Source organism: Lolium perenne, chromosome 3, assembly GCF_019359855.2.
Source record: "Lolium perenne isolate Kyuss_39 chromosome 3, Kyuss_2.0, whole genome shotgun sequence".
Taxonomy (NCBI): Eukaryota; Viridiplantae; Streptophyta; class Magnoliopsida; order Poales; family Poaceae; genus Lolium; species Lolium perenne.
Window position 1 is genome coordinate 300,435,882 of NC_067246.2, and position 24,284 is coordinate 300,460,165.

The following is a 24,284-nucleotide window of genomic DNA, read 5'->3' on the forward strand; positions in this document are numbered from 1 at the left end:
GACCAGAAACGAGGAAAACAAAATCTTATGTGAAAAAGGCCCAACAAAAGCACAGCGGGGATGAAGCCATCTTCGGACACTCCATAAGGGCATCTCCAACTGGACGACGGAAACGAACGTTGAGCGACCATTTGCGTCCGCCGAGCCAAAAAATGCGTCTGGTACCACCTCCAGCGGGACGACGCAAAGTGACCGGGCCGTCCACGGCGACGGAAACCTGACCCAAATATGCGTCTCAGATGCGTCTCTGCGGACGCTGCGTGGACGCGGAAAGTGTCTGCTCGCGTCTGGCAGACGTTTCGTCTGGCCCGCCTGGCAGTGACCCAGCGGCCCGCCAGTAGGCGCTGAGGCGTCGCTTCGGCAGGCCGCGTAAATGGTGATGCCTCGCGTGGCGCGCGGCCGTCGCCTACCTCTGCGCACGAACTAACGGCGTTGCCACGTGTGCCGCGGCCGTCGCCCTGCCTCCGATCTATATAAACAGGGGCGCGAGCATCTCATCTCCTCTCCACAAAACCCTAGCCGCCGCACAACCTCCACCGTAGCGCCGCTGCCGCTCAGCCTCCACCGGAGCCACCATGAGCAGCGCCGGCCGCGGCCAGGCTGCCGCGCCTCCACCTCCACCTCCACCTCCCACTCCACCTCCCCCGACCTCGAGCTCCGACAAGGAGTTCGACGACGACGACAGCACGGACGACCTCCTCGACCCGGTCAGGGATGCCGAGGCCTTGGTTGAAGCGGAGAAGGAAGCAGAGGAGGAGAGGGCGGCCCACGCGGTGTTCGACGCCGAGATGGAACATCGCAAGGTGGCGGCCGCTGCAGCCGCAGAGGACTCCGACTTTGACATATCATGGTCTTCCGATGACCCTGATGCGCCTACCCCGAAGTAGAGGTCGGCGGAGCAGAGGGCTATAGTCGAGTCCTTCGAGACGCTCAAGGACGACGCCACCAACGCGAGGCTGCGACAGTGCTTGCTAGAGGACGCGATGGCGCACCGAACCCTAGCGGCTGCACGGGAGGCGGCGGAGAAGCAGGCGAGGGAGCGACGCAACGACGGGGCTGGCCCGTCAGGCAGCAACTAGTCTAGGCTTCTAGAACTACTTTGTATAGTTTTTATGCTTTCAAATGTACTACTTTCTTTGCTTTCAAATATGTTGTAAATCTAAAAATGGGACGCCTCAGTGGAAGCACCCCAGACGCAAACAGAACAAAATATGTTCGGAGGATGACGCAAACAGACGCTCGCGATCAATTTTGGACCTCCAGAATTGGTTGACCGTTGGAGATGCCCTAACCTGAAAAAACAGAGCCGCGGCGGCCGGAGGTCGGCGGGCTGCAGGCTGTAGGGCGGGGTGTCGGCAAGCGGCCGAGAACCATTGTCAACTGTGTGAATTAGCTGTCTTCTAAGGTGAAAGACGTACTTCCATTAGGCGCTATAGCCTCGAACTGTAGTGTACTCGTGTCTGCGTTCTAAACCCACAAACCCCTCTTGCAAACTGCAGGGGCACAACCGAGGCCACGATGCCGTCGATCGCCGGCGGCGGAGGCTGGCGCCTCTTCTCCGCGGCCCGGGGCATCACCTGGATGCGCCGCCGCAACCTCCAGCGCCCGCCCTTCTCCTCCCTCGCCGGCGGCGGCGGAGGCGACGCGCCGCATCTGCCCGTGGTCATCGTCGGGGCCGGCCCCGTCGGGCTCGTCCTCTCCTTCCTCCTCGCCAAGTTCGGTAAGCGCCTCAACCCTCCGCAGCTAAGTTCCAATTCGCGCTTCAGTGGGCTGCACTTTTGGGTGGAGATGAAGATGTGTGGGGAAAATGAAAATGGACACGGCGAAGTTCACTGTGGGGGATAATTATGCTGCTGAATTTCACATGAACCCGTGGACGCCCTTTTCTCACATTGACGCTGCTAATCACTATACTCAAACCTTGCAGGCATTAAATGCACGGTTCTAGAGAAAAGCATGGAGTTCACTCGGCACCCCCGGGCGCATTTCATCAACAATCGCACAATGGAGGTGGGTTTACCTCTCAAGCGCACTCCAGCATTGCCATTTAAGCATCTTGTATATGTACCCTGGACGGTGATTTAATAGGAGCGGTGGTACCGACAGATCTTCCGCAAATTCGATGGCCTGGCGGGGGACATCGAGAGGGCTCAGCCGCCGGTGGATCTGTGGAGGAAGTTCGTGTACTGCACTTCGCTTTCCGGATCCATTCTCGGCTCGGTCGATCACATGAAGCAGGAAGGCCAGTTCAGTTCCTTTCATGTTGCTGTCTTCATAGATCGTTTGGCTGACGGCTGTTTTGTGCAGATTTTAACAAGGCCATCAGTCCTATATCGGTTGCACACTTCTCGCAGTACAAGCTAGTGGATCTGCTACTCAAGAAACTGGATGGCGTTGGCTTCCAGACATGCTACCCTGATGAGCTCGGTGGTGGCTCCACTCAAGATTTACTGTTCGAAAACAAGATACTGATGGGACATGAGTGTAGTTCCATTCAGCTGACCGATGAGGGCGTTTTGATTGGGGCATCATATAACAACAAGGGCAGGATGCAGGAGAGGAAGCTTCACTGTGGCCTTCTTCTGGGGGCAGATGGTGCTAGAAGCAAAGTGCGCGAATTGGCTGGTATATCTATGAAAGGTGAAAGGGACTTGCAGAAATTGGTCAGTGTTCATTTTGTGAGCAGAGATCTTGGAAAGTATTTATCCAGTGAGAGGCCTGGGATGCTCTTCTTTATTTTCAACCCTGATGCAATTGGTGTGCTGGTTGCACATGACCTGGAGCATGGGGAATTTGTATTGCAGGTACTTCAAATTTAGCGGTCTTTTATGCGTATCTTTCCTTTGCGCTGAAGGAAGTATGTGATCTTCCTTACCTAGTGCTCTATCTGACTGCTAATTTGATTTTCTGTTTTATGTGCAGGTTCCATTTTATCCGCCTCAACAGATGTTTGAGGATTTCAGCAATAAGGTGATTTCAGTTGATTATTTGTCTCGACTTTGTTCTTTGGCATCTCCTGCCTCATTCACCTGTGTTAATCTACTAAAAAAAATTCCAGTAACCAATTCTGTATAACCTTGTACTGTATTTCTGAAATATTTGTTGCTACTATTCTTTGAAGAAGTCATTTGCAATCCTTAGAATTTAATATGTGATAAGTGAGTCTGCAGAGTAAATTTTATGCCATATTTACACGCCTCCCTCCTTTGTTCCCCATATGTATTTCCTTTTTTTTCCTAGGTATGCGAGCAAATTATTGTTAAATTGGTTGGATGGGAGCCAGCAGATATTCAGGTATTAGACATAAAACCATGGGCGATGCATGCTGAGGTTGCAGAGAAGTATGTTAGCTGTAACAATCGTGTCATCCTTGTTGGTGATGCTGCTCACCGTTTTCCTCCTGCTGGTGGTTTTGGTTAGTATTTTATCTTCAAATCTGATACTGCAATATTACCATGTTGAGTTTCTTTGTTATGCATGTGAAGTTCAAATGTATAAATAAATGTGCATTTCCTGATTTTATTTTTTTGCAGGAATGAACACTGGTGTTCAGGATGCACATAATTTGGCTTGGAAATTGTGTTTACTACAAAATGGCATCGCTGCCCCATCAATAATACAGACTTATGAGTCAGAGCGCAAACCTGTTAGATCTTCTTTCCTTCTTCATTCAGTGCTAATATATGTTCAACAAATTACTGAAATATAGCACACATGCTTCTTTACCATGGCAGGTTGCCATTTTTAATACAGAACTTAGTTTGGAAAACTTCAAAGCAGCGATGTCTATTCCTGCTACCCTTGGCCTTGATCCAACTATTGCAAACTCAGGTAATATGTCCTGCTCCTGCATGAGGGCTATACACTATTTTGTGTTATTTTCTTTGAAAAGTAAATGTTGACAATATGGTACATCTGTGCACAAGTCATAGTTCAATACAACTTGCCCCTGGTCATGATCTTATTATATGCATCCTTTGCATTTTTCCGTCAGTGCACAAAGTAATCAACAGCATCCTAGCGCCAGTCATTCCAAGAAATTTACAGAAGGTGGTTCTAGAAGGGCTGTTCTCCATTGGCCGGACACAAGTCTCAGACTACATTTTGAGTGAGAAAAATCCCCTCGGATCCTCAAGACTAGCAAAACTGAGAAGTATTCTTGATGAAGGAAAAAGTCTGCAGCTGCAGTTTCCTGCAGAGGATCTTGGCTTCCGGTTAGCCCCATTATTGTCAATTATTTATTCTTCAAAAGAACTTTGAGTGCTTCTCTTCTTTTAAAAGTTACTTGAGGGGATAGCATGAGTAGGCCACATACCTCTGACAACAGCATTCTGAATAAATATAACCAAATAGGCAAGTTCCGTTCTTAATTAGATCTTGTCTGTGAACTTTCAGCTATGAAAAAGGAGCCTTAGTTGCTGAAGATACTACTCATCAAGCAGAAAAACCGAGGCATTCTAAGAGGTCATCAGGGGAGTACATCCCATCTGCTAAGATTGGTTTGCGGCTACCGCACATGCCAGTGAGAGCACTGTCCGCTTTGAATGAGGTTTGCCCCCTTAACACCTAAATAGTATATGCATTTTTAGCCATTCCTGTACTCATGTGCAAATTTTGACCCGAGGAACTCTTACAGAGTGTGTTCTCAACAATGGACCTAGTAAGTGGGGATAAAGTTGAGTTTGTCATCATTATCGCACCACTGGAAGAGTCATATAAGCTTGCACGGACTATGCTGAGGATAGCAGATGAAGTCGAGGTGTCAGCCAAAGTATGTGTTATGTGGCCACAAGGTTCAGTCGATGGGGAAGTGAAAGGGAGCATATCTGAGTTGGCACCCTGGACAAACTATGTTGATGTCGAGGAAATGCCTAGGGCACCTGTTAACTCATGGTGGGAGATGTGTCAGGTCAGTAACAAAAGTGTTATTTTGGTCAGGCCTGATGAGCACATAGCATGGAGAACAGAACCTGACATGGTGAGTGATGCTCATTCAGAAGTTAGGACAGTCTTTTCTCAAATTTTGAGTTTAAATGGGCCCCAAGTGTAAGAATGCCAGATATCCATTCGTAACTGACTGGGTTCCAATGTTGGTAGTAAGTACAGTATATAGCTTAGAACCTCAGCTACAAGATGTGACATTAACCATTGCATGCTGCATTGTACATGATCGTCAGTTTGTTTTTTGATATCTTCTCACATATTATGTTGATAACATCATCATACATTTTCCAGAGGCATTACATCAATCTGAATAAAATTATCTTGTCACATGATATTTTAGATAACTGTGTTGTGCTTGTCTGTGAGAGGGACTGGAAAAAATCAAACACATGATATCTGAATAAAGAGGATTTCTCCAAGATTTTTGATGTACTAAGCTCTGAATTCGAAATCCATATTCCTGTTCTTTTCAAGATTTTCGTTGTTAATTTAAATCCCAAATATTAGTATCCGAACAGGTTTTAAAGAGTGAAATTAGTGTGGCATTGATAATCACTGACACAGCCACTTTCGAGATTTCAGCAGAACAATGAAGTTATCGAATAAATGTTCTGTACATCAAGCCTGAGAACATCACCTGAACATACAATTATGTGCTATCAAAACTTGATCGATCTTCAACAGCACTACCACACGACATTACACATCGTACAGAATACCTAAGTTACAGAAACACCAGAGAAGCTTCTTCTTCTTGAGTCCCTGCAAATGCTAGCACCTTCAACACAGCAGCATCATACAACACTTGTCGCTGCACTTGTCACTGCAATAACAATTTGCCCTGCAGTAGCTATCATACACCCAAGCAATGCACCGGCAACAACCTGGGAACAATTCAATGGATGATAAGTTAGTAGCAGACAAGCAGATAGCAGTAACGAACGGTTCAGTTAGCAACTGAGAAAATGTGGCACCGCTTTCAATCTGCCAAACAACACTGAAATGGACAATAAAAATGACATTGAACAAACCTGGGTCGGAGTATGGCCTAAAAGTTCACGCAACGGTCTTGTTTCAGCCAAGGGATGTTCAGAAGGAAGTTCACAGACTATTTGGTTCAGCACCTAAAGGATGGAGAAAATAAGGACATGTTCATTTTAACCGCAATTATTTTTGTTCTTCATGCAATAATATTCCAAAGTAGGCATAGCACACAATTTCGCGGTGCCTCCCTAATAATATTGACAAGCTTCTGAATCAGCATTGAAACTTCACACAAGCAATTGTTACATACCGCTGCTTGCTTTCCAGCATGTAATCTGATACCAGAAGCATCGTACATCACCTGCCAATCAAGTGACAAAATGGAGATTCAAATTATGAATTAACAGATAGGGAATTAAGTTAAAAATGTTGCACAATGTTGACACTGAACAGCTCAAGATAGAAAATAATGTCCAAGAAACACCACATTTTCTTGATTAAAAAGCAAGATTTTCATCTTCAGACACACAGCAGAAGAGATGGATAACCTACCACACTTGCAAATATGGTTGCTGTCGCAAAAAGGGCACTGCCAAAGCCATCTTGGAAGCCAATCGCCACTGATAACGCTGTAACAGTCGCAGAATGCGACGATGGCATGCCACCAGAGCCAATAAGCTGCTTAGGATCCCATCTTTTCTCCTTGTACCTTCGTTTTCGAAACAATATACACATTAAACCTATTGCAGAAAAACTAACTGACGAAAATGAATCACGCAAGTCACTGCTTATCTGAGATCATGCTAATCTCCCAGAAGAAGGTGAGAGCTAGGAGTATTCGTACTGACGAAACAAGACTTGGCTATGTGCGTAAGGATCAGAAATATTGTTTTGGTTTCCCTTGTCATTGACCCAAGTAATATTTTATTTCAAGCAGATGCAGGAGCACTGCATGTCAGTAACCATTGAGGCATTGACCAACTCGTTGGCCATCTCACTGGAAGTTGGACAATCAAAACAGTTGAAGGCGGTGAGAGATTCCTATTTTTAATCCATCATTAAAAGAGATCAAATCGCTCGTATTTCTAGTTTTTCTGTCGCGTCTAAATATCGGACTTGGGTGATCAAGGAACTCTGAATGATGCAGTTTGAGAACCTGTGAATTTCAGTCTAGCTACCCATGCAGGCTTCCAATTGGCCGCCCGAGAAGAGCACATAGACCCACCAACTCTTACGCTTTAATATGATCACCGCGAAATTTCTTGTCCCGTCCAGCTCAACTTGAAACAAGGAAAAATCGGAGCTACTAAATCATTTAGAAGGAATCACATTCCATAAGCAAGCATTCCAGCGAGGAGAATGATAGGAAATCTGAACAGGTTGTCAACGTCAGATCTCCATGAACTCAACATATCCCCACGCGCCAAGCAAAATAAGCAACCGAAGACGCGACTTAATTTGACCCGTGGAATCGCAGCCGCCTACCGGGGCCGGATCCCGCAATTCGATGACAAAATGATACAAACAAATAAAGTACGCCATGGGAGGAGGAGGAGGAAGGGAGATTAAGCAAGGTGAAAAGAGGAGGAGGAGGAGGAAGATTAATTAGCAATTATTACCCGGTGACGAAGAACTTGATGGTCTGCGCGATGGCGAATCCGAGCAGCGCGGCGATGAGCGGGTAGTTGTGGAAGACGGCGAGGTAGGAGAACCCCGCGGCCGAGGCGGCGTCCGGCGGCGATGAGGAGGCGGCGGCGCCATCACCACCGTCCCCCATGTTTTTCTTCCCTTGGCTCCTCCTCCTGGACGGGCGGCCGGCTCCTATTCCCGGTATATAACGTTACTTTTAGATTTCCCTATATACTAGCACTATATTTATACCCCCTCCCCCTCCTTCCTATTCCAAAATCTGCTGCACCAATGGCGATCCCGCCCGCCTGCTGCTCTACTCTTTCTCTCTTAGAAAAAGAAAAGGAAACTCCTGAATTTTCTCTCTAGGAAAAGAAAAGGAAACTCCTGAATTTTCTCTCTAGGAAAAAAAATCGTGAATTGTCTCTCTGAAGAAATTTGCTCTCTTTAATTTTCTTCCTTAAAAGAAAGCTGCTGGTCTTAATTGGAGAGCTGCTAATGATGATGATGGGAGGATCAGGGATGGTATCGCAGGCGGAGCGAATATGCCGGGGCCGGGGGAGATGGAGTTGCAAGTGGTGGCGTCACGAGAGTTCGTTGCCGGGGATTAGCAATCAGCAAAAAAACAATTGGCGCAGGGGTTTTGTCCGGTGGCGGGTCAGTGATTAGTTTGATTTTCGTTGAAAAAGGCAGGCATCAATCCGGGATTGATTAGTTCGGTTGGTCCCTTTGCGGGACTAGTACAAGAACGGAACGGTGACCTCGGCTGACGGCGACGGTGCCAATGCCAAGATGGTGGCCCATCATGGGGTCGGCGGCGTCGGCCGGCTCACAGCAACTGCATGATCCTTGTTAGAATGGAATCAATCAATCACGCATGAACCATTCTTTGACGATCTTTTGATAAACGTCCTAGGTAGCCAGTAATTTCACCCCTGTTTGCAAACGTCGCCAGATTTTGATACGCATGTAGTGCCACTTTGCTCACACGTTTTATGCATTTTACTTAGTTGTGAACTTGTGATGCGGTTGGTTGGCCATCTCAAACGGAGAAGGCGCACCTCACATGCTGGAAAGGCCAGACTTGGATCAAGGAAAGGGATGCGGTACAAGCGCCCATTCTTGCGCAAGCACTTGCACCCACGGAACAACAACACTTTGCACCAGGCTTCACGCACAAACCCTCCAAAACTAATTCAAGTGCATCAGCCATAAATCCACAACCAAACAATATGTAAACGTATCAACATCCTTGGTGTCCATAAGTCTCCATCAGAAAAGGGGTTCAGATTAATCAGTGTGCCGAACATAAATTAACAATCTGCAAACGTAGCTGCCACGTCAGGTCAACCGAACCATTTCCTTATAATAGAGACGAGTCAAAGTGGGATCCATTCTAAAACCAGTCAAGCTGGCCTGTTTTTACATTGTCCCTCCTTTGCACTCCATCAGGAAATCATCACAGGCCACAGTGTCAAAATCACAGCTTTTCAACAGGCACCAAAGCTACCGAATATTCACATCTCTGACAACATAACAAAAACAACTAGTACATCTAACGCTCTAAGGCTACGCCACGTCTAACCTAACCGGTCATTTCGTGATGTAGTACCGGTTGTGCGGGGCAAGAGGATCGTTCATCTTCTCGAAGTCGAGGTCCATCCCATCGTCGTACTCCTCCTCCTCAGGCGGCTCCTCTGCCTTCCTCCGCCTTTCCCTGGCTTCGGCAGCTTCCATCAGTGTCTTCTTCCGGACATAGTCCTCGTACGACATCTCGCACCACTTCTTTGCGTCCCCGACGATCGTCTGGTTGTGGCGCTCCACGTCCCGCTCCAGCTTCGTCTTCTCTGTGTTCCTCGGCTCGCCCCAGTAGTCATAGCGGTACATCGGCTTCGACTCGTCGTAGTAGTCCTTTCCGTACACCACTGTCTCATCCACGTCGTGTCGCCCGGGCTCCTCGATGGGGAGACCGAGGGCTTTCCGGCTGCCGATTCAGGTGTTTATATAAGAGCCTGTGCATTGAATGTGGTAAAAGTTGCAGCATATAAGAGACAGTAGTTGCAGGTACCAGCATATGTCTCTGAGGAGGGCTTCCCTTTCTTCGTAAGAACGACGCCATTGTAGCAGATCATACTCGTCCATTTCTTTGTTACGTCGGAATTTGTCAACTTTATACTCCTCTCCTCTTTCCCGTGCTTCCTCCATAAGCTTTTTAATCTCCTGCATCAATCAAATTCCAGCATTACGAAATAAGTGGCAACTGACTAACGGAATCAAGCTGATGCAGGGCATAAACGGTACCTTACGCTCAGCACGAGCAGCCTCCATATCAAGTTCCTTGATATTTACATTCTATAACAGAAAAAGTTCAGGCCAAGAATGAGCCTATCATTAAGGGAGTAAGGGACAGTTGAAACTGTAAAATAAACATCCTATGATGATCAAAGTAACCAGGACACATGACTACGTACCACAACTTTCTTTTTAAGCATTGAATCTTTGTAAGGTGCTTCAGTGTATTGAACTCTGTTTACTTCGTCGAATGAAGACGTATCAACTGTTGACTCGTATGTTGTATCCCTGAATTTATCTGGATTGTCATCCTCATGGTCTAAAATCATCTGCTCTGCATTATGCCATTCCCAAAGCTGCAAGCAAATAAAAAGATTCATGCTAAACCTATCGAATGGGAACAGCATGCACCAAGGAAACAAAGGTATGGTAGGATGATAAACAATAGCAGGAAGCAAGAGGAAAGAAAGCATGTTAGCGTTAAATATGTGACAGTACCGTTTCGACAAAGGGGTGGTCCGACACCAATGGTTCTTTTTCCATGTCTTCCAAAGGCTTTTTCCTAGGAATGGGCGGCCTTCCACCTTCACGCTGTCAGCGCATATACAGGTAAGAAGCACACACAACACATAAGAAGTAAGAACAAAAAGAATGTGAAAATTCCCTGAGGCGTTTACACGACTGAACAGAGTAACAGAAAACAGAATCAAGAGAAAAAAGGTTAAACTATTCCAAAAAAAACACTGGTTAAGTCGTACCCACAACTGCTCTTCATTAGTATCCTCCTTTCGGTGAAATATTGGCGGATAGTCAAACCTATTAAATCTGCAGCAAGAAAGAAAATAGGACAACACATAGTCAGCTGGCACCAGAGGTATACTGAAGCAAGGCATAACACGATAGACATTAAAACCTTAAACACAATCAGGATTCATTAGTAACGACAAGCGATAGTGAGGATAGTGATGGCACTCACATTAGGTGGTCAATGTTAGGATATACAAGGCGCATCTCAAGTGGGAAGCGAAAACGATATGGGTCTCGTTTGGCCTGCATGATAATAGATAGTTATTACCCATTACCAAGGCAAATCTACGAAATTTACTGAAACATCTAGGAGTCAGGTTTCAAAAAACAACCCCAGAAGATATATTATATCAATAAATAAAACTTTTCTTTGATAATGCCAAAGAACATTAACATATCATATTTTGCAATCTGGATAACCTGAGCATTCCTTCACTACATATCGCTATTACATATCTTCAGAAACAGCAATAGAAGTTAAAAGTGAACTTTAAGATTACTAACCAGAATTTCCACATAGACTTTCATGCCAGGTTTGACGTGATGGCGGATCCAGTACCAATCATTTCCTTTTATGGGTACCCACCTGATAATATAACGAGATGTAGCCGCACTAGTTAAATACTTACTATAGCAAGTTAGGTAAAAACAAAATACTGAATTGTAAAAGGCAAGGTAAGTTTGCCGGTGCTATTTATCGATCATCATCCAACATAATGCTAGCTGGTATAATCTTGTACTTCAGTTTCGTGCCAACTTGCAGATATCATTAACAATTCCATGTAGCATTATTGACTGTGGTTTACAGGTCACATTTCGAAGCAAAGACAACAACAAAATCAAAATGTTACTAAAGATATCATAACACACAAGCTTGTATCAGCCATGGCAACTCCACAAATGTGCAGCAGATTAAGAGGAGTCCATACCCATCATGGACACCACCGATATCCACAAAAGCTCCTTGGTGGAGGTGAATAGAGATCACTTTACCATGACATATCTGTGTGTGGAACATTTAACAATTTGTCAACGATTAAAGTGAGAACAGTCAACAAGTTACTGAAGAGGGAAGGCACAACAAAAAGTTTAAGTGGAACCTGTCCAGGGTAGAAGAATGGAAGTTCAAGCTGCACAAAAGCAATCAACACATCAACAATTGACAGATGAGGAAAACTAAAAACAAACCAGCCAGTAAATTTAAGAGCAAACGGACATACCATATCTTCTCGGTAGTCCTTACCTCTTTTTCGTCTACCAGGGTAGTAATCCTGATCAAACTGCGTAACAGAAATAGCCAAAAAAAGAATATTACTGCTCAATCCTGGAACAATGGCAAACACTACAAATACGCGAGGAGATGACAAGCCAGACTCAAAATCATTGTATATATAAATAAACCACAACCAAAACTAGCTTCTTAGCTTGCACAGGAAATCATTAGAAGAATGTGTGGCTTAAGTGAAATAAAAACCATTCCCAGCCTGGATTGTAACAGTGGCAATACACACTCACTACCACCTGTATAGCTTGCAGGAAATCATAGGGCTAGACAGACAATAGAAATACCCATAAACCGACAAGCAACAAGTTAACAACACCTGTATAATAAAGTACTAGGATACTGGTTCCAAATCTTAGTGACTGGGGAAAGTATCAACTTAACAATTATCTAACATTTTGCAGTCCAGGGCAAGTACAAAACAGATATTTTGAGTTAAACTCAAAATAAATAAGAGGCACCACTAGCCGACACCTATAACAAGAGTTTAGACAAAAGTGTACATGGATTGCAGAGCAACATGGTCCACGACCAATGTACAACTAAACAGGCATGTAACTGGCTGCCGAATACCACCACCGTATCATTTTATTACATGTCTACAGTCCACTGCAACAATAAAATTGATCATCAAACTATCACAATGTATAAATATAATCATGACTACGAGGGTATATTTGAGCTAATTAATCACTAGTATTGAAGGATATGCCAGTCATCTTTTAACTAATCACAACAAGGTATTATCACTGCCTAGTTACTACAAGGGTGAGTGCTCAGCGAGCAACACATTTCATAACAAATGTGCCTGAAGAAGCTTCACACATATGCAAGTTACAGTCCACAACTCTCATTTAACAACAAGAACAAACCACTAAAAATTACTTTAGCATTGCACCATTCTATCACAAATTCATCAATTAGCGAGTACTGACACGGATAAGATAATGGAGTTACCTTGTAGGACTCTTCCTCCAGCCTGTCCCGGTTGGTGTCCACCCACTCCTTGTACTGCTTCAAGAACACCTTGTACCTCTCGAGCGCCAAATCCTTCGGCGCATCCTCCACCTTGTCCACATTCGTGACCCCCGCCGCGGCCGCGGCCTCCATGTCCACCCTCTCCGACGCCGCTCTGTGCGCCTCCCTTATGAAGGCCAGCTCGTCCGGGTCGACCTCCCAGCCGGGCGGCGGCCAGTCCCGCGGCGGCACGAGCCGCAAGGGGAGCTGGCCGACCCACGCGGTCTCGAGGGGCTCGGGCGTCTCGCGCATGGCGAAGAGGCGCTCGAGGTAGCCGGGCTCGGACTCCACCTTCTCGCGGTAGGCGGGGGTGAGCATGCGGAAGGCCTCGAGGGACTCCGGCGAGGTGAGCGGCACCTCCTCGCCCTCGTTGAGGCTGTGGCGCGCGAAGGCGACCTCGGGGCTCATGGCCTCCTCCCAGGGCGCCCAGCCGTGCTCGACCCAGCTCCGGCGGCGGGCGACGTCCTCGGGCTCGTTGTTCTTGATTAGGACTGAGGGGATGACCGGCGGGTCGTCGGCTGGGGTCTCGTCGGGGGCCGAGGGGGAGACGGACAGAGCGAGGCGGCGGAGGCGGGTCCGGGGGATGGGCTTGGGGCGGAGGCCCGGCGGGGAGAGGAGGTGCAGGAAGGTGGCGGCGGTCGCCATTTTTGCGGGGTTTCGGGGGACGGCCGGCGGTTGGTCGTCCCGTCCGGGGGTTTAAGCCGCGAGGAGGATAAGGTGCCACCGTGGGGAGCCACATGTCAGTGAGAGATACACCCGTTTTTTTTTTCCAGAATGTATTTCCACATTACATTTTCCTGAAAACTAAGTGCATTGTAGACTTTCAGAGGTTACTATGGTTGAGCTCATTGCGACTACAATCTGGTACGTCAAGCAACCCATGGCGAATCAGTGAGACAGCCAGAAAGAACAGCACAAGCAATTTTGGCTCTTGTGACGAATTATACTAGATCAAGAAAGACGGAGAATAATGGGATCAGTAGGCATGGATGGGTTAAACCCAAAGAGGATTATGTTAAGCTTAATATTGATGCTAGTTTTGACGCAGAAAAAGGATCAGGTGCATCAGGGATGATTCTTAGGGGTGACCACGGTTTCTTTATTGCCGGTGGAAACCGTACCACCTTTTGTCGAAGATGCAGCTACCGCTGAAGCTATGGCGTTTAGAGATGGCTTGATTATGGATTGATTATGGTTGAAGCTTTCGGCTGTTCAAAGCTAGTTATAAATTCAGATTGTGTTGAAGTTATTGATGTGATGAAGAACGGAAGCCACACACAGGGACCTGCAGCTGCTATCTACGAAGATTGCTTCTTTTTTTCTTTGTAGAGAGTTCAATGATGTAAGCTAGTTATAAATTCAGACTGTGTTCAAGTTATTGATGTGATGAAGAACGGAGGCCACACACAGGGACGTGCAGCTGCTATCTATGAAGATTGCTTTTTTTTTCTTCTTTGTAGAGAGTTCAATGATGTAATCTTTGAACACTGCCCTAGGATGTCTAATTTTGCAGCTCAGGTTCTAGCTAGGGAGGCGGTGGATGATCCCCAATTGTGAAAGAATGATCCACCCGATTTTATCATTGATGTAATCGCAAACGATGTTTCTGTGTTTCCGAAAGTAATATAAGCAGTGTTTTCTAAAAAAAAAGTGCATTGTGGATTTTTTTCGGCTGGATGTATAATATTTTTTGAAATTTCGGATATAGAGGAAATATCCAAGCCTTATTCGCACACGTACTCATTCCGTTACAAAGCTATAGATTTATTTTAAGTTAAACTTCTTTAAATTTGTAAAATCTATATGAAAATGTGATAATACCCACATTGTCAAATATATATAGTATGAAGATATATTTTAGGACAAGTGTAAGTTACGTGAGGGAGATGTGATATATTCTGCTATTGACCTAGATGCGTCAGTCAGCTGTATGCGAGGGAGTGAACAGTAAAAGTGTTCAAGTCTTCGGACATTCAAAGTTTCAGAGTTTGGTTCCTCAAATTTGCTCACCTCGTAAAACGAAGCTTTTCATGTTTTTTATATAAAAACGCTTACATGTATGTACTACCTTCATCCAAAGTTTAAGGTTTATATTATTTTTAGAAAATTAAACTACGTCAAGGTCGACTAAGCTTTTACCAAAATTATTAACATGCAAATATAAAATTAGTATCATTAAATAGATAATAAATATATTTTAATAAATATTTTTTATATGATATCTATAAAGTATTATATTTGTTGATATATTGTTCTAAAAGTTTAATTAAATTTTACTTGGTTTTGACTTTTCAGAAAAATATAAAACTTAAGTTTTGGGATGAAGTTTAGTACTGTATCTATGTAACTGTAGTCCATTTCATCCCGGATACAAAAAAGACCAACTGCGAAGGCGACAATGTGCACCGACCACCGGAGCAATCGCCCGGGCCGGGGTTTGCGAGGTGCTGCGGCGCAAGCGCAGCGCCCGCGTATTTGCGCGACTGGGGTGACCGGCGGCGGCTGGGGAACCTGCGGTCGTTCGCGAGGCTGTCGCCTATCGGTCCATCGCCGGTGGTTCACCCGTGCCCGCCAACTGTTCGTTCTTTTGCCCAGAAGGTAAGGACTCGCCCCCTGTCTATACTGCCTCACGGCAACATCGGATTACTCACTGGCGCTGACCTGCTTTTACTCTTTCTGCAAGTTGCATTCTGTCGATTATATGCTCTGCTATTGTTTTGCCTCTGTTTTCTAGAAATTGCAATACTTGATACCTGCTTCATTTTCAGTAGAATGGGACGGGGCCTGAGGGTCTCTGCCGGTTGAAGAAAGTCAAACACGAAACTTAGAATGTCTCTGTAGAAATAAACAGGATAAGAAATAATCTGTTTTGATTTAGTGGCCGGTAGAAAATATCAAAAGAAGATGCATATATCTAGCACCACTTGCATTGGCAACAAGATATGAACAAACACCATGTGCAAGACTGCAACTGTCCCCTAGGAAAAAGGCTAGAACAGAGAGATAAATTAGATTTCTACAAGAGCTCCAGTATCCATATGCTACTGATCTAATCTTCATTCTTCAGCACTAAAGAAAATTCCCTTGTTTCCTTGCACCCTCTTTTATCCAATCGTCCAGTGAAGTAAGCCTTCTTTATACTCCGTCAGAGATTATATGCATATATACAGGTCTAAACGAGGTCAAGTAGGTTGGTAGTTGCTTAATGCTTCTAGATTAGCTCTGATTAATGTCTGCCCTCTGACCTTCCCACGAACTCCATCACCAGCTTTGAGAACGCTGAGGTTTCATCCCTAAGGAGATTTTCTGGTGAATCAAACTCTAGTATCTTACCTACAGGAGGAATTTGGTAAGAAAAGATAATCTTGTCATATAATACAGTTTGTTGTGACTGACAATTAAACACCCCAAAATATGTTTGGAAAAGAAAATATTATGAATTCTGTTAGTGTTCCTTACCTTCACCAAGTACAAGAACAAGGTCGCTGTCAATCACGGTGGGAATCCTATGTGCAATTGTAATAACTGTGCAATTGTCTGTTTCTTGCCTTATAGTCTTTTGGATGATATTATCAGTTGCAGTATCAACTGATGCCGTGGCTTCATCCAAAACAAGTATTTTCTTTCTCATTAGCAATACCCTTGCCAAGCAGACAAGTTGCCTTTGCCCCACACTCCAGTTTCCTCCATCTTCAACAACTGTTTCATAAATTACTACCATTTAACGGGGCAATCATGAGAAATGAATTTCGACAGAATGTGAGAATCATAACTTCAATTTACCTGGTGCATCTAACAACCTATTGTCTTCTCTGACGATTTCCTCAAGGCGGCACTTACGCACAACCTGAGAGATGAAGATTTTGAAAGTTAGAATTGATAAGCTATGAAACTGCCTATGAGTGCTGATTCAAGAAAATGTATAATGTTAGTGCTGGAACTGGGTTGCAACGGGTATTTTGGATCATATAGACACTAGAGGCATTCTCATTTAAAAGAGCATTTTCGCCAGAACCTATAGATTGTTTACCTCCCATATTTCAGTGTCCAGATGTTCTTGTAGAGGATCCAGGTTTTCTCTGACAGTCCCTTGGAATAAAGTCGGTTCTTGCGGTATAATACTCAATCTACGCCGCAAATCATGCACTCCAAGAAGTGATATATCCACTCCATCTATGAGTATCCTTCCTGCAGATGGTTCGACAACCCGAAACAAAGCCTGGATGAGAGTAGACTTCCCACTCCCTGTCCGCCCAACCACCCCAATTTTCTTTTCTCCAGGAAATGTGCAGCTTATGCCTTTGAGTACCATGGGCATTTCAGGGCTGTACTGAATTTGGAGAGCCTCGATCTGAATTGTTCCACACCATGGCCATGTTTCTCTTGGTCTACAGTTCTCAATCACTAATGGAGGCTCACTCGGTATGGTTGAGAACTGCAAAATCCTTTCTACAGAGATCATCTTGTTCTCAACATGGCACAGGTTCCATATGACCCATGCTTGCAACACATTAAGGTTAAGTCCATAGGTAGCTGCCAGCCCTGCAAGACCTACGAAAGAGAAAACAGAAGCAGATATTGTTTAAAGAAATGTGGTATTTTATTAAAACTGTACAGAAAAGCGCATTTTGAATCCAAAGTTTTAAGCCCTGTAAGACATACTTTTCCATCCATTACAAATTATTTAAAGGTCTAGCTTGTACTTTGTCCTAAGTCAAATTTCTCTATATTTGACCAAGTCGATCTAAAAATGTGCTAATATCTACAACATGAAATATAGGTAGTACGAAAATATATCTTATGAATTAGTGAAACTAATTTGGTATTGTATACATTTTTCTATAGGCTTGATCAAATTTAAAAAAGTTTGACTTATGACAAAACTTCATATAATTTTGAACTGACGGAGTAATATTTTTGCAACTGCAAATCCTGCCCCCTTTTTTTCTGAATTTGAGCTTTTAGGTGCCAGTAATATATTATTTTCAACAAAACTTACTTGGATCAATTGTATCCCGGGGCAAGGAGACAAGTATGACTAGCATCACAAAGAACACAAGGTTGAAGAGGAAGTTGATACGTATGCATAGCCATTCAACTGTTGCTGAATTATGGAAAGTGATGCGGGTATAGTCATCAATTAGCGCAAGGGTCTTTGTGAAGAACTTCTCTCCCTGATTGAAGCATCTAATAGTTGCAGCTCCTGATACAGTCTCTGAAAAATGGTGGAGGACTGGAGCTTTTCTAATGCCAACCATCCTTGCTAGCTCCCTCGCTGAACTGATGTAATAGCTCTACATTAAGTACAAGTTAGTACTGTGCATTTTGTAAACCGAGAGAAGCAGAACAAGAAAAGTGAAGCTGTACCTGATACCAAACGGAGATTGAAATTATTATTATGAATAACAGGAAGATAGGCCAAGCAATTTGAGACATGATGAAAATAATACTGATGAGCTGAATTATTGCAAATATCAGCCCTGCTAGCCTGTAGGGAATATCTGTGTCAACTGTGGCTTGATCTGTTGAAGCCTGCAAGATAGACAATGTAAGCTGCGAGAACTGAAAACATGAAGTGCAGTTGGTATACTTTTCTTATGGAGAAGTAAGGTTGTTAGCTCACCCTATTGAGTATCCGACTTGACGGAGTGGAATCAAAGAAGCTCATTGGTGCCCGGAAAATATTTCTGGTCATGCCTAAGAAGAGCTGCTGGGCAGTCTCAATGGCAATTGTTGAAAGGAAGACAGCCCTTCCCAATATAAATGCCGAGCTTCCTGCAGACAATAGCACAAAGATACCAATCATCTTCTTCTTGCTTACTTGATCGTCTCTCTCTGCTGCCCATGCGATCCAGTAGTTGCTACATATCTGTAATCCCTGGAAAAATATTTGGCATAGAAGAATCACAGGAATAAGACCTCCACCATATGCAGCAGTGACAAACTTCCGGTAAACATCCCATTTGACTCTTCCAGATTCACGTTCTTCCTCACATTCCCTCCCTATGACATGGCAATCTGATTCAATTTCTGTGAGCTCCATCTGCTTCTTCCGTTTTTTGCTTTTAGTCAAGCCATGTGCTTTTGCTGGGTTGACCTGACTTAGGGACTGGTTGTGTGCAGCCATTTGTGTTGAGAGTTCTCCATCTTTGTCTGCTATCAGATCATCATATTTTCCAGACTGAACAATCCTCCCATCTTTCATGACCTTCAAGTAACCATTTGCAGCCAGATGTTAGAATTGGATGTTGTCATGCGCTGATGACAGTATAACTGTGTATGCTTTATTTAAGATATTTGCAACGGTTTACCTATTATGTTTGAATATAATCTAAAAATGTACAGCTTATCTTCATCACAGTAAAATTTGCATCTGGGAACTGGGTTGACATCTTACCAGAACAATATCCGAATCTCGCAAGAACTCTAGCTGATGAGTAACATATATGACTGTCTTAGAGGACATTAGTCTCAGCAAGCATTCCTGCAAATTGAAATTGATCAATTGATTCATTTTTTGTGAATAACTTCGCACTGATCATGTCAAGAATAGAAATTAGGTCATTTGCTCTTACTAATGAAACAAAATACTTAAATACTTATTGCTGGTAAATTGCACTGCATTGTCTTTGAAGCTCATTTTAAGCAAGTGTTGCAGATTACTCATGTATGTACCTTGAAGAGATGTGCGCTGGTGTGAGCATCCACAGCACTGAAGGGATCATCCAAGAAGTAAACATCAGATTCGCTGTACAATGCCCTGGCAAGCTGAATCCTTTGTTTCTGGCCTCCACTTAGGTTCACACCCCTTTCCCCTACTACAGTCAGATCTCCATTGGCCCATAACTCCAAATCTCTATCCAAAGCACATCCTTGTAGCACCTCTTGGTATAACCTTCTGTCCATAGCTTTCCCAAAGAGCACATTGTCCTGAATTGTCCCAGTTTGAATCCATGCGCTCTGTGGGACATATGCCATTGACCCAACAACGGTTGCCTCTGCACCACTAACCCTTGGAATCTCCCCCATGATGCTGTAAAGGAGGCTTGATTTGCCTGAACCAACTGGCCCGCACACTGCAACCTTGAGACCCTTCCTGATGCTCAGCTTGCTGTCTATCTTGAGTGTAATCTTTGTTTTCTTCGAGCTATTGTCAGCTTCCCAACTGTACTCTCCTGGTTCAATTTCCATTTCGCCAGCCATTGGCAAGTCCTTTGTTCCAGTTATGCTGCCATACGAACTTGGCTTCCCTTGGTGGTCTTCTTTGATGAATTCTTCTATTCTATCTAGGGACACCTTGGTTTGTGAGACCATTGAGACGAGCTCTGGGAGGTTATAGATCGGGTCTTGGAGAATTCTGAACGTAGCAAGGGCTGATAGTACTGTTCCAGCTGACAGTGGTATCTCCACAAGAATGCAGACACCAAAGGTAACGACCGAAACCAATGTTGGCGAGGCCCAGAATAGGAATGCTATTGCTGCGCAAGTGTAGAGATACCTCCTGAGCCAACCCCTTTCCACATCCCTGAGCTTTAGGAGCTTGTCCAAGTAGGCTGTCTCCCATGCATGGAGCTTCAAGATCCTCATGCTCTTCATAGCCTCGGCCATGGCCTTGATGCGTGAGTCCTTGGCCTCCATTATCTTAACATTAAGGTTCTGCTGCAAATTCGCCAATGGTGTGTTGCTCACCATCACCAACACAGTTACGAGGACTGCAGACAGAGAGGCCATTGCACCAAGACTACGGTACAGGATGGCAAGTGCCAAGAAAATTTGCAATGGCAGCAGCCAGATCCCATGGATGTACCAGAAGAACTCACCAACCTTCTCGACATCAACGTCAAGGAAGTTCACGACTTTCCCTGCAACTGTGCTCGAGTTCTTCATGAGCAGGGACTTCTTGTAGATGGACACCATCAGTGCAGCACGGACCTGGAATCCGATTCTGCGTGCGCCAAAGTACCACTGCCGCTGTGAAAGTGACTCCACTGTCTTGGAGGCAAAGAACAGGCATGCAAGCATGTAGCCATGGCCATGGCCCTTGTCCATGTTCTTGTCAGAGAGTAGCTCCACTAAATAGGTGATCAAGAATGGTCCCATGTAAGAAGAAACAGTGTTGAGCCCTGGGAATGAAAGACAAACACTGTTTATCATGAGGATAAAACACTAGCTCTATTTCTGAAGAGATAAAAAAATAACTGTTCACTAACCTGCAAAGACTGCATTGCCGACCAGAGGCGTCCAGACAGCACAGATGATGGCTTTCCGCAGTGGCATTGGCTCAGGTTTCTGCTTGTGAATTGTCTCCTGAAGGAAGGCATACGACTGTTCTGCTGTCTCGGACTGCGGCAGCGATGGGATGTGCTCCAGCTCGAGCCTCACCCTGTGTCCCTTCTCGAAGACTGGATTCAGCCACCGGAATGTGAGTTGACTCCACCACCCTGAGCTAGAGAACCTGTCCCTGCTGCTGTCATCACTGTCTTCCCTCAGCAGCAGAGGTTGCTGGTCCGGCTCTTCTTTCTGGTTTGCTTTGGATAGCCTCATAGCTACAACAACCAGGCAGATGATGGTGCTGAAGGGAAGAGAAGCAAAATCGACAACGGTTGCAGAACTGAAGAGGCGAAGCAAATGCAGTGAGATGAGGAGCGATTCTGAGAAGAAGCTGAAGAACCACCAAGAAACGAGAACCACAGGCCAGTAGTAGCATGCTACTCCTCCTGAGCCTTCACGCTTGCAGTAGAGCAAGAGTAGAGTGGCCAGAAGCCATGATGCAGATTCAAATACCAAGCCGAGAGAGAGAGCCTGCTTCTTCCAGACCCAGAGGACCGAGAACCCGATATGTGATAGCGTGATGGAAGCATTGCAGAATGCAACTACATGGGCTGCTAAGCCTCTTCGCTGTGCCGAGACCACGGTGCCATGCCCTCCTGCTTCTTGATGCCTCTTCCCCTGTTTTACAAACTCTGCAAGGATCCAAACCAGCAGTAGAGCGAACAGGGCTCCACGGACGTAGTCCAATGCTGGCAATTGCTCCATCGGTTGCAGAAAATCATCAGAAGGTGGCAGCGGATTGCCCTGTTACATTGAAGGAGGACGGAGTGGAGCGCAGAGAGACAAAGTTGGGCTAAAAAAGGCTAAGAGGTAAATTGCGAGAGAGGACGGGAGCAGACCAAAAGGAGAGCCTGCGAGCACATGGCCTCAAAGGCTCTGGGTTTTTTGGGGCCTACTCTGTTAACCAGATCTGCAATTGAGCTTTGTGGTGGTCTTTTTCAAGTGTTACTGCCGACCTTAAGGAGAGGAGCCTGCGAAGAATGAAGATGAAACGAATCAGAGGACAGATACAAGGGTTTTGCAAGATGCATCATGCATGTTGAGTTTGCTGGCGTCAAGTTTCGACTATTTTGGGGGTGAACATGACATAGGTCGGCATCCTGTGTCCGGCGATAGCAAAACATGTGCCTACCAGAGCCGGTAGCGGCGCCCACGAGTCCATGAGTGCAAGTAGAATAAACAAGTAGCGCTTTGGCATCTAATTGTTCCTACTACATAGTATCTTGCTCAACACATATGTCCAAGAAATATCAGCACCTAAATGTCGTAGTATCGATTATTTGGAAAAGAACAGAATTAACATCCGTGTCAGCTAACATGCCCTATATGTTTTTTTTGCAGGAAGATGACCTGATAAGGCGATAAACAATGAAAAAGGGCACGCGCAAGCATTTGCTGATGAATGTAGTACTGGGGACGGGGGAAGGTCCAATGCCACCGATCACGCAGACAGGAAATACGACAGGAGCGAAGGACATCCGATCCAAATTGGCCACGGCGGAGGGAGACGAGCCATCAAATCTGGGGCCGACCACCGGCGGATCGATCTCGATGGGCATCTCGGTGGCGGTGGATGCCGCCAACCGCCTACTGACGTGCATGCACCGCAGGCCCCTAGTCCTTGCGCCGTCTCTATGCGTGTAACCACCATGGCACCATGGATGAGGGGCCTATCGACGCAGCACGCGTGCTATCATGCATGTGAGTCAGTAGGCGGCCGGAAACTTACGATTCGATCGGCTGGTGTTGGTGTGTGTGGTGGTGAGCGTCTGCAGTCTGCTGCCCTGCCGCCGTTGGTCCTCGGAGGTAGAAGATGGTGAATCCTAACCCCGAAACTACGATGAGTTTCTACCTTTTATTGTATTGTGTCTTTATTATTTCTGCAGGAAGGTGATACCAATATGCCATGTATAGCAGCAACGTTGATCCGAACGCAATGCGCTGAGATTCTGAATCGTATTCGCTTTCGAACCTTTGATTCCATCGTGATGGCCCCTTTATACCTCTTTCTTGACCTATTGGAAATATTCCTGATCGGAGCCGCCGCGTGCCAGGACGCCGGCGGCACGCACCGGACGCGTGCCGGGCTGCCGTCCCCGTGCGCTGGCTGTGCATGCACGCCGGGAGTACTTGCTGACATGTCACGTCCCGATTGGAGGCCGGCGTGCATCACGGTGCTGCTGTCATCCCAACATGCACATATAGGGCTAGCTAGCCTATAGGAGTACGTACTTGGCCATGGATCTGTCTCTGTCTGTTTTTGCGAACAGCACCACCAGCCGGTGGGACACTTCCGCCGCCTTGGTAGCCCGCTGGGCCCTTTTTTGCATGGGAAGGGAAACGGCCATTTGGTTGTCTGAAGACGTACGCGAGGTTTTAAATCACCTTCGGGACAAGTTTTGGAGGAACACCCGAAATGGTAGAGCCTGGCAGTTGTCCTGAGAAGGCTGCACGCGTGGTGAAGGGAGACGGAAACGCTCCGTCACTTCAGGAATACGCGTCATAACTAGCCCCAGCGCCCCTCTCCTTCATCTCACTCGCCTCTTCACTCTCCCCCCCCCCCCCCCCCCCAAACTGTCACATCACCAAGACGGTTCCTCTACTACCGAAAAATCCGTCGCACCGCCGCAGGGAGGAGCAGCGGGACCGGAGGAGGAGACGACCGCGAGGCACCGCGACCTCGGCCGAAACCTGCACCGGGGTCTTCACCGGCATCTCGAGTTCGAGTGCGAACTCGACCTCGTCCTCGACCTAAATAATGGCGGTAAGCTCCTCTTCCTCTTACCTTCGTCGTCGATGTGCAGGCCATGCTTTAGCATTTGCGACGACATGCAGATTAGATCCGGTAGAGTTTCCATTAGGATTGGGTTCAGATAGACGATTTCTTGGTGTTCGTCGCGATTGGTTGTTGTTCGTGTCGATTGCTGATGTTCATGGTTACGATTTGCTTAGATCTGTTAGTGTAATCTGCAATCGCGGTAGATCCATTCTAGATCGG

At 45.7% G+C, this 24,284-nt stretch overlaps 4 protein-coding genes and 1 long non-coding RNA gene across 5 annotated transcripts; 2 read left to right on the top strand and 3 right to left on the bottom strand.

Moving 5' to 3' along the window:
• The first annotated feature begins 1,443 nt into the window (after window positions 1–1,443).
• On the top strand, window positions 1,444–5,191 carry LOC127344996 (uncharacterized). The gene is made up of 11 exons (XM_051371385.1): window positions 1,444–1,720; window positions 1,928–2,010; window positions 2,107–2,242; window positions 2,308–2,804; window positions 2,923–2,970; window positions 3,241–3,415; window positions 3,534–3,646; window positions 3,735–3,831; window positions 3,995–4,214; window positions 4,396–4,549; window positions 4,637–5,191. Exons 1-11 carry the CDS (start codon window positions 1,519–1,521, stop codon window positions 5,048–5,050), a joined length of 2,139 nt encoding a protein of 712 aa, XP_051227345.1. The 5' UTR covers window positions 1,444–1,518; the 3' UTR covers window positions 5,051–5,191.
• Window positions 5,192–5,520: 329 nt separating this feature from the next.
• LOC127344995 (uncharacterized) lies at window positions 5,521–7,856 on the bottom strand. Its single transcript, XM_051371384.2, has 5 exons — window positions 7,548–7,856; window positions 6,481–6,637; window positions 6,239–6,289; window positions 5,976–6,068; window positions 5,521–5,828 (listed from the first exon to the last, which is right to left on the bottom strand). Exons 1-5 carry the CDS (start codon window positions 7,703–7,705, stop codon window positions 5,739–5,741), a joined length of 549 nt encoding a protein of 182 aa, XP_051227344.1. The 5' UTR covers window positions 7,706–7,856; the 3' UTR covers window positions 5,521–5,738.
• Window positions 7,857–8,898: 1,042 nt separating this feature from the next.
• On the bottom strand, window positions 8,899–13,652 carry LOC127344994 (protein PLASTID TRANSCRIPTIONALLY ACTIVE 10). The gene is made up of 12 exons (XM_051371383.2): window positions 12,896–13,652; window positions 11,877–11,936; window positions 11,757–11,786; window positions 11,586–11,659; window positions 11,161–11,242; window positions 10,826–10,899; window positions 10,608–10,674; window positions 10,348–10,440; window positions 10,029–10,205; window positions 9,859–9,909; window positions 9,626–9,777; window positions 8,899–9,541 (listed from the first exon to the last, which is right to left on the bottom strand). Exons 1-12 carry the CDS (start codon window positions 13,598–13,600, stop codon window positions 9,151–9,153), a joined length of 1,956 nt encoding a protein of 651 aa, XP_051227343.1. The 5' UTR covers window positions 13,601–13,652; the 3' UTR covers window positions 8,899–9,150.
• A 1,656-nt stretch (window positions 13,653–15,308) lies between these two features.
• On the top strand, window positions 15,309–23,267 carry LOC127344993 (uncharacterized). The gene is made up of 2 exons (XR_007878378.2): window positions 15,309–15,553; window positions 22,628–23,267. It is a non-coding gene; the product is annotated as an uncharacterized lncRNA (long non-coding RNA).
• Window positions 15,843–22,006, bottom strand: LOC127344992 (putative ABC transporter C family member 15). The gene is made up of 10 exons (XM_051371382.2): window positions 21,166–22,006; window positions 19,631–21,078; window positions 19,353–19,439; window positions 18,579–19,163; window positions 18,323–18,487; window positions 17,955–18,249; window positions 16,986–17,506; window positions 16,739–16,802; window positions 16,415–16,654; window positions 15,843–16,288 (listed from the first exon to the last, which is right to left on the bottom strand). Exons 1-10 carry the CDS (start codon window positions 21,989–21,991, stop codon window positions 16,182–16,184), a joined length of 4,338 nt encoding a protein of 1,445 aa, XP_051227342.1. The 5' UTR covers window positions 21,992–22,006; the 3' UTR covers window positions 15,843–16,181.
• Window positions 23,268–24,284: the final 1,017 nt, after the last annotated feature.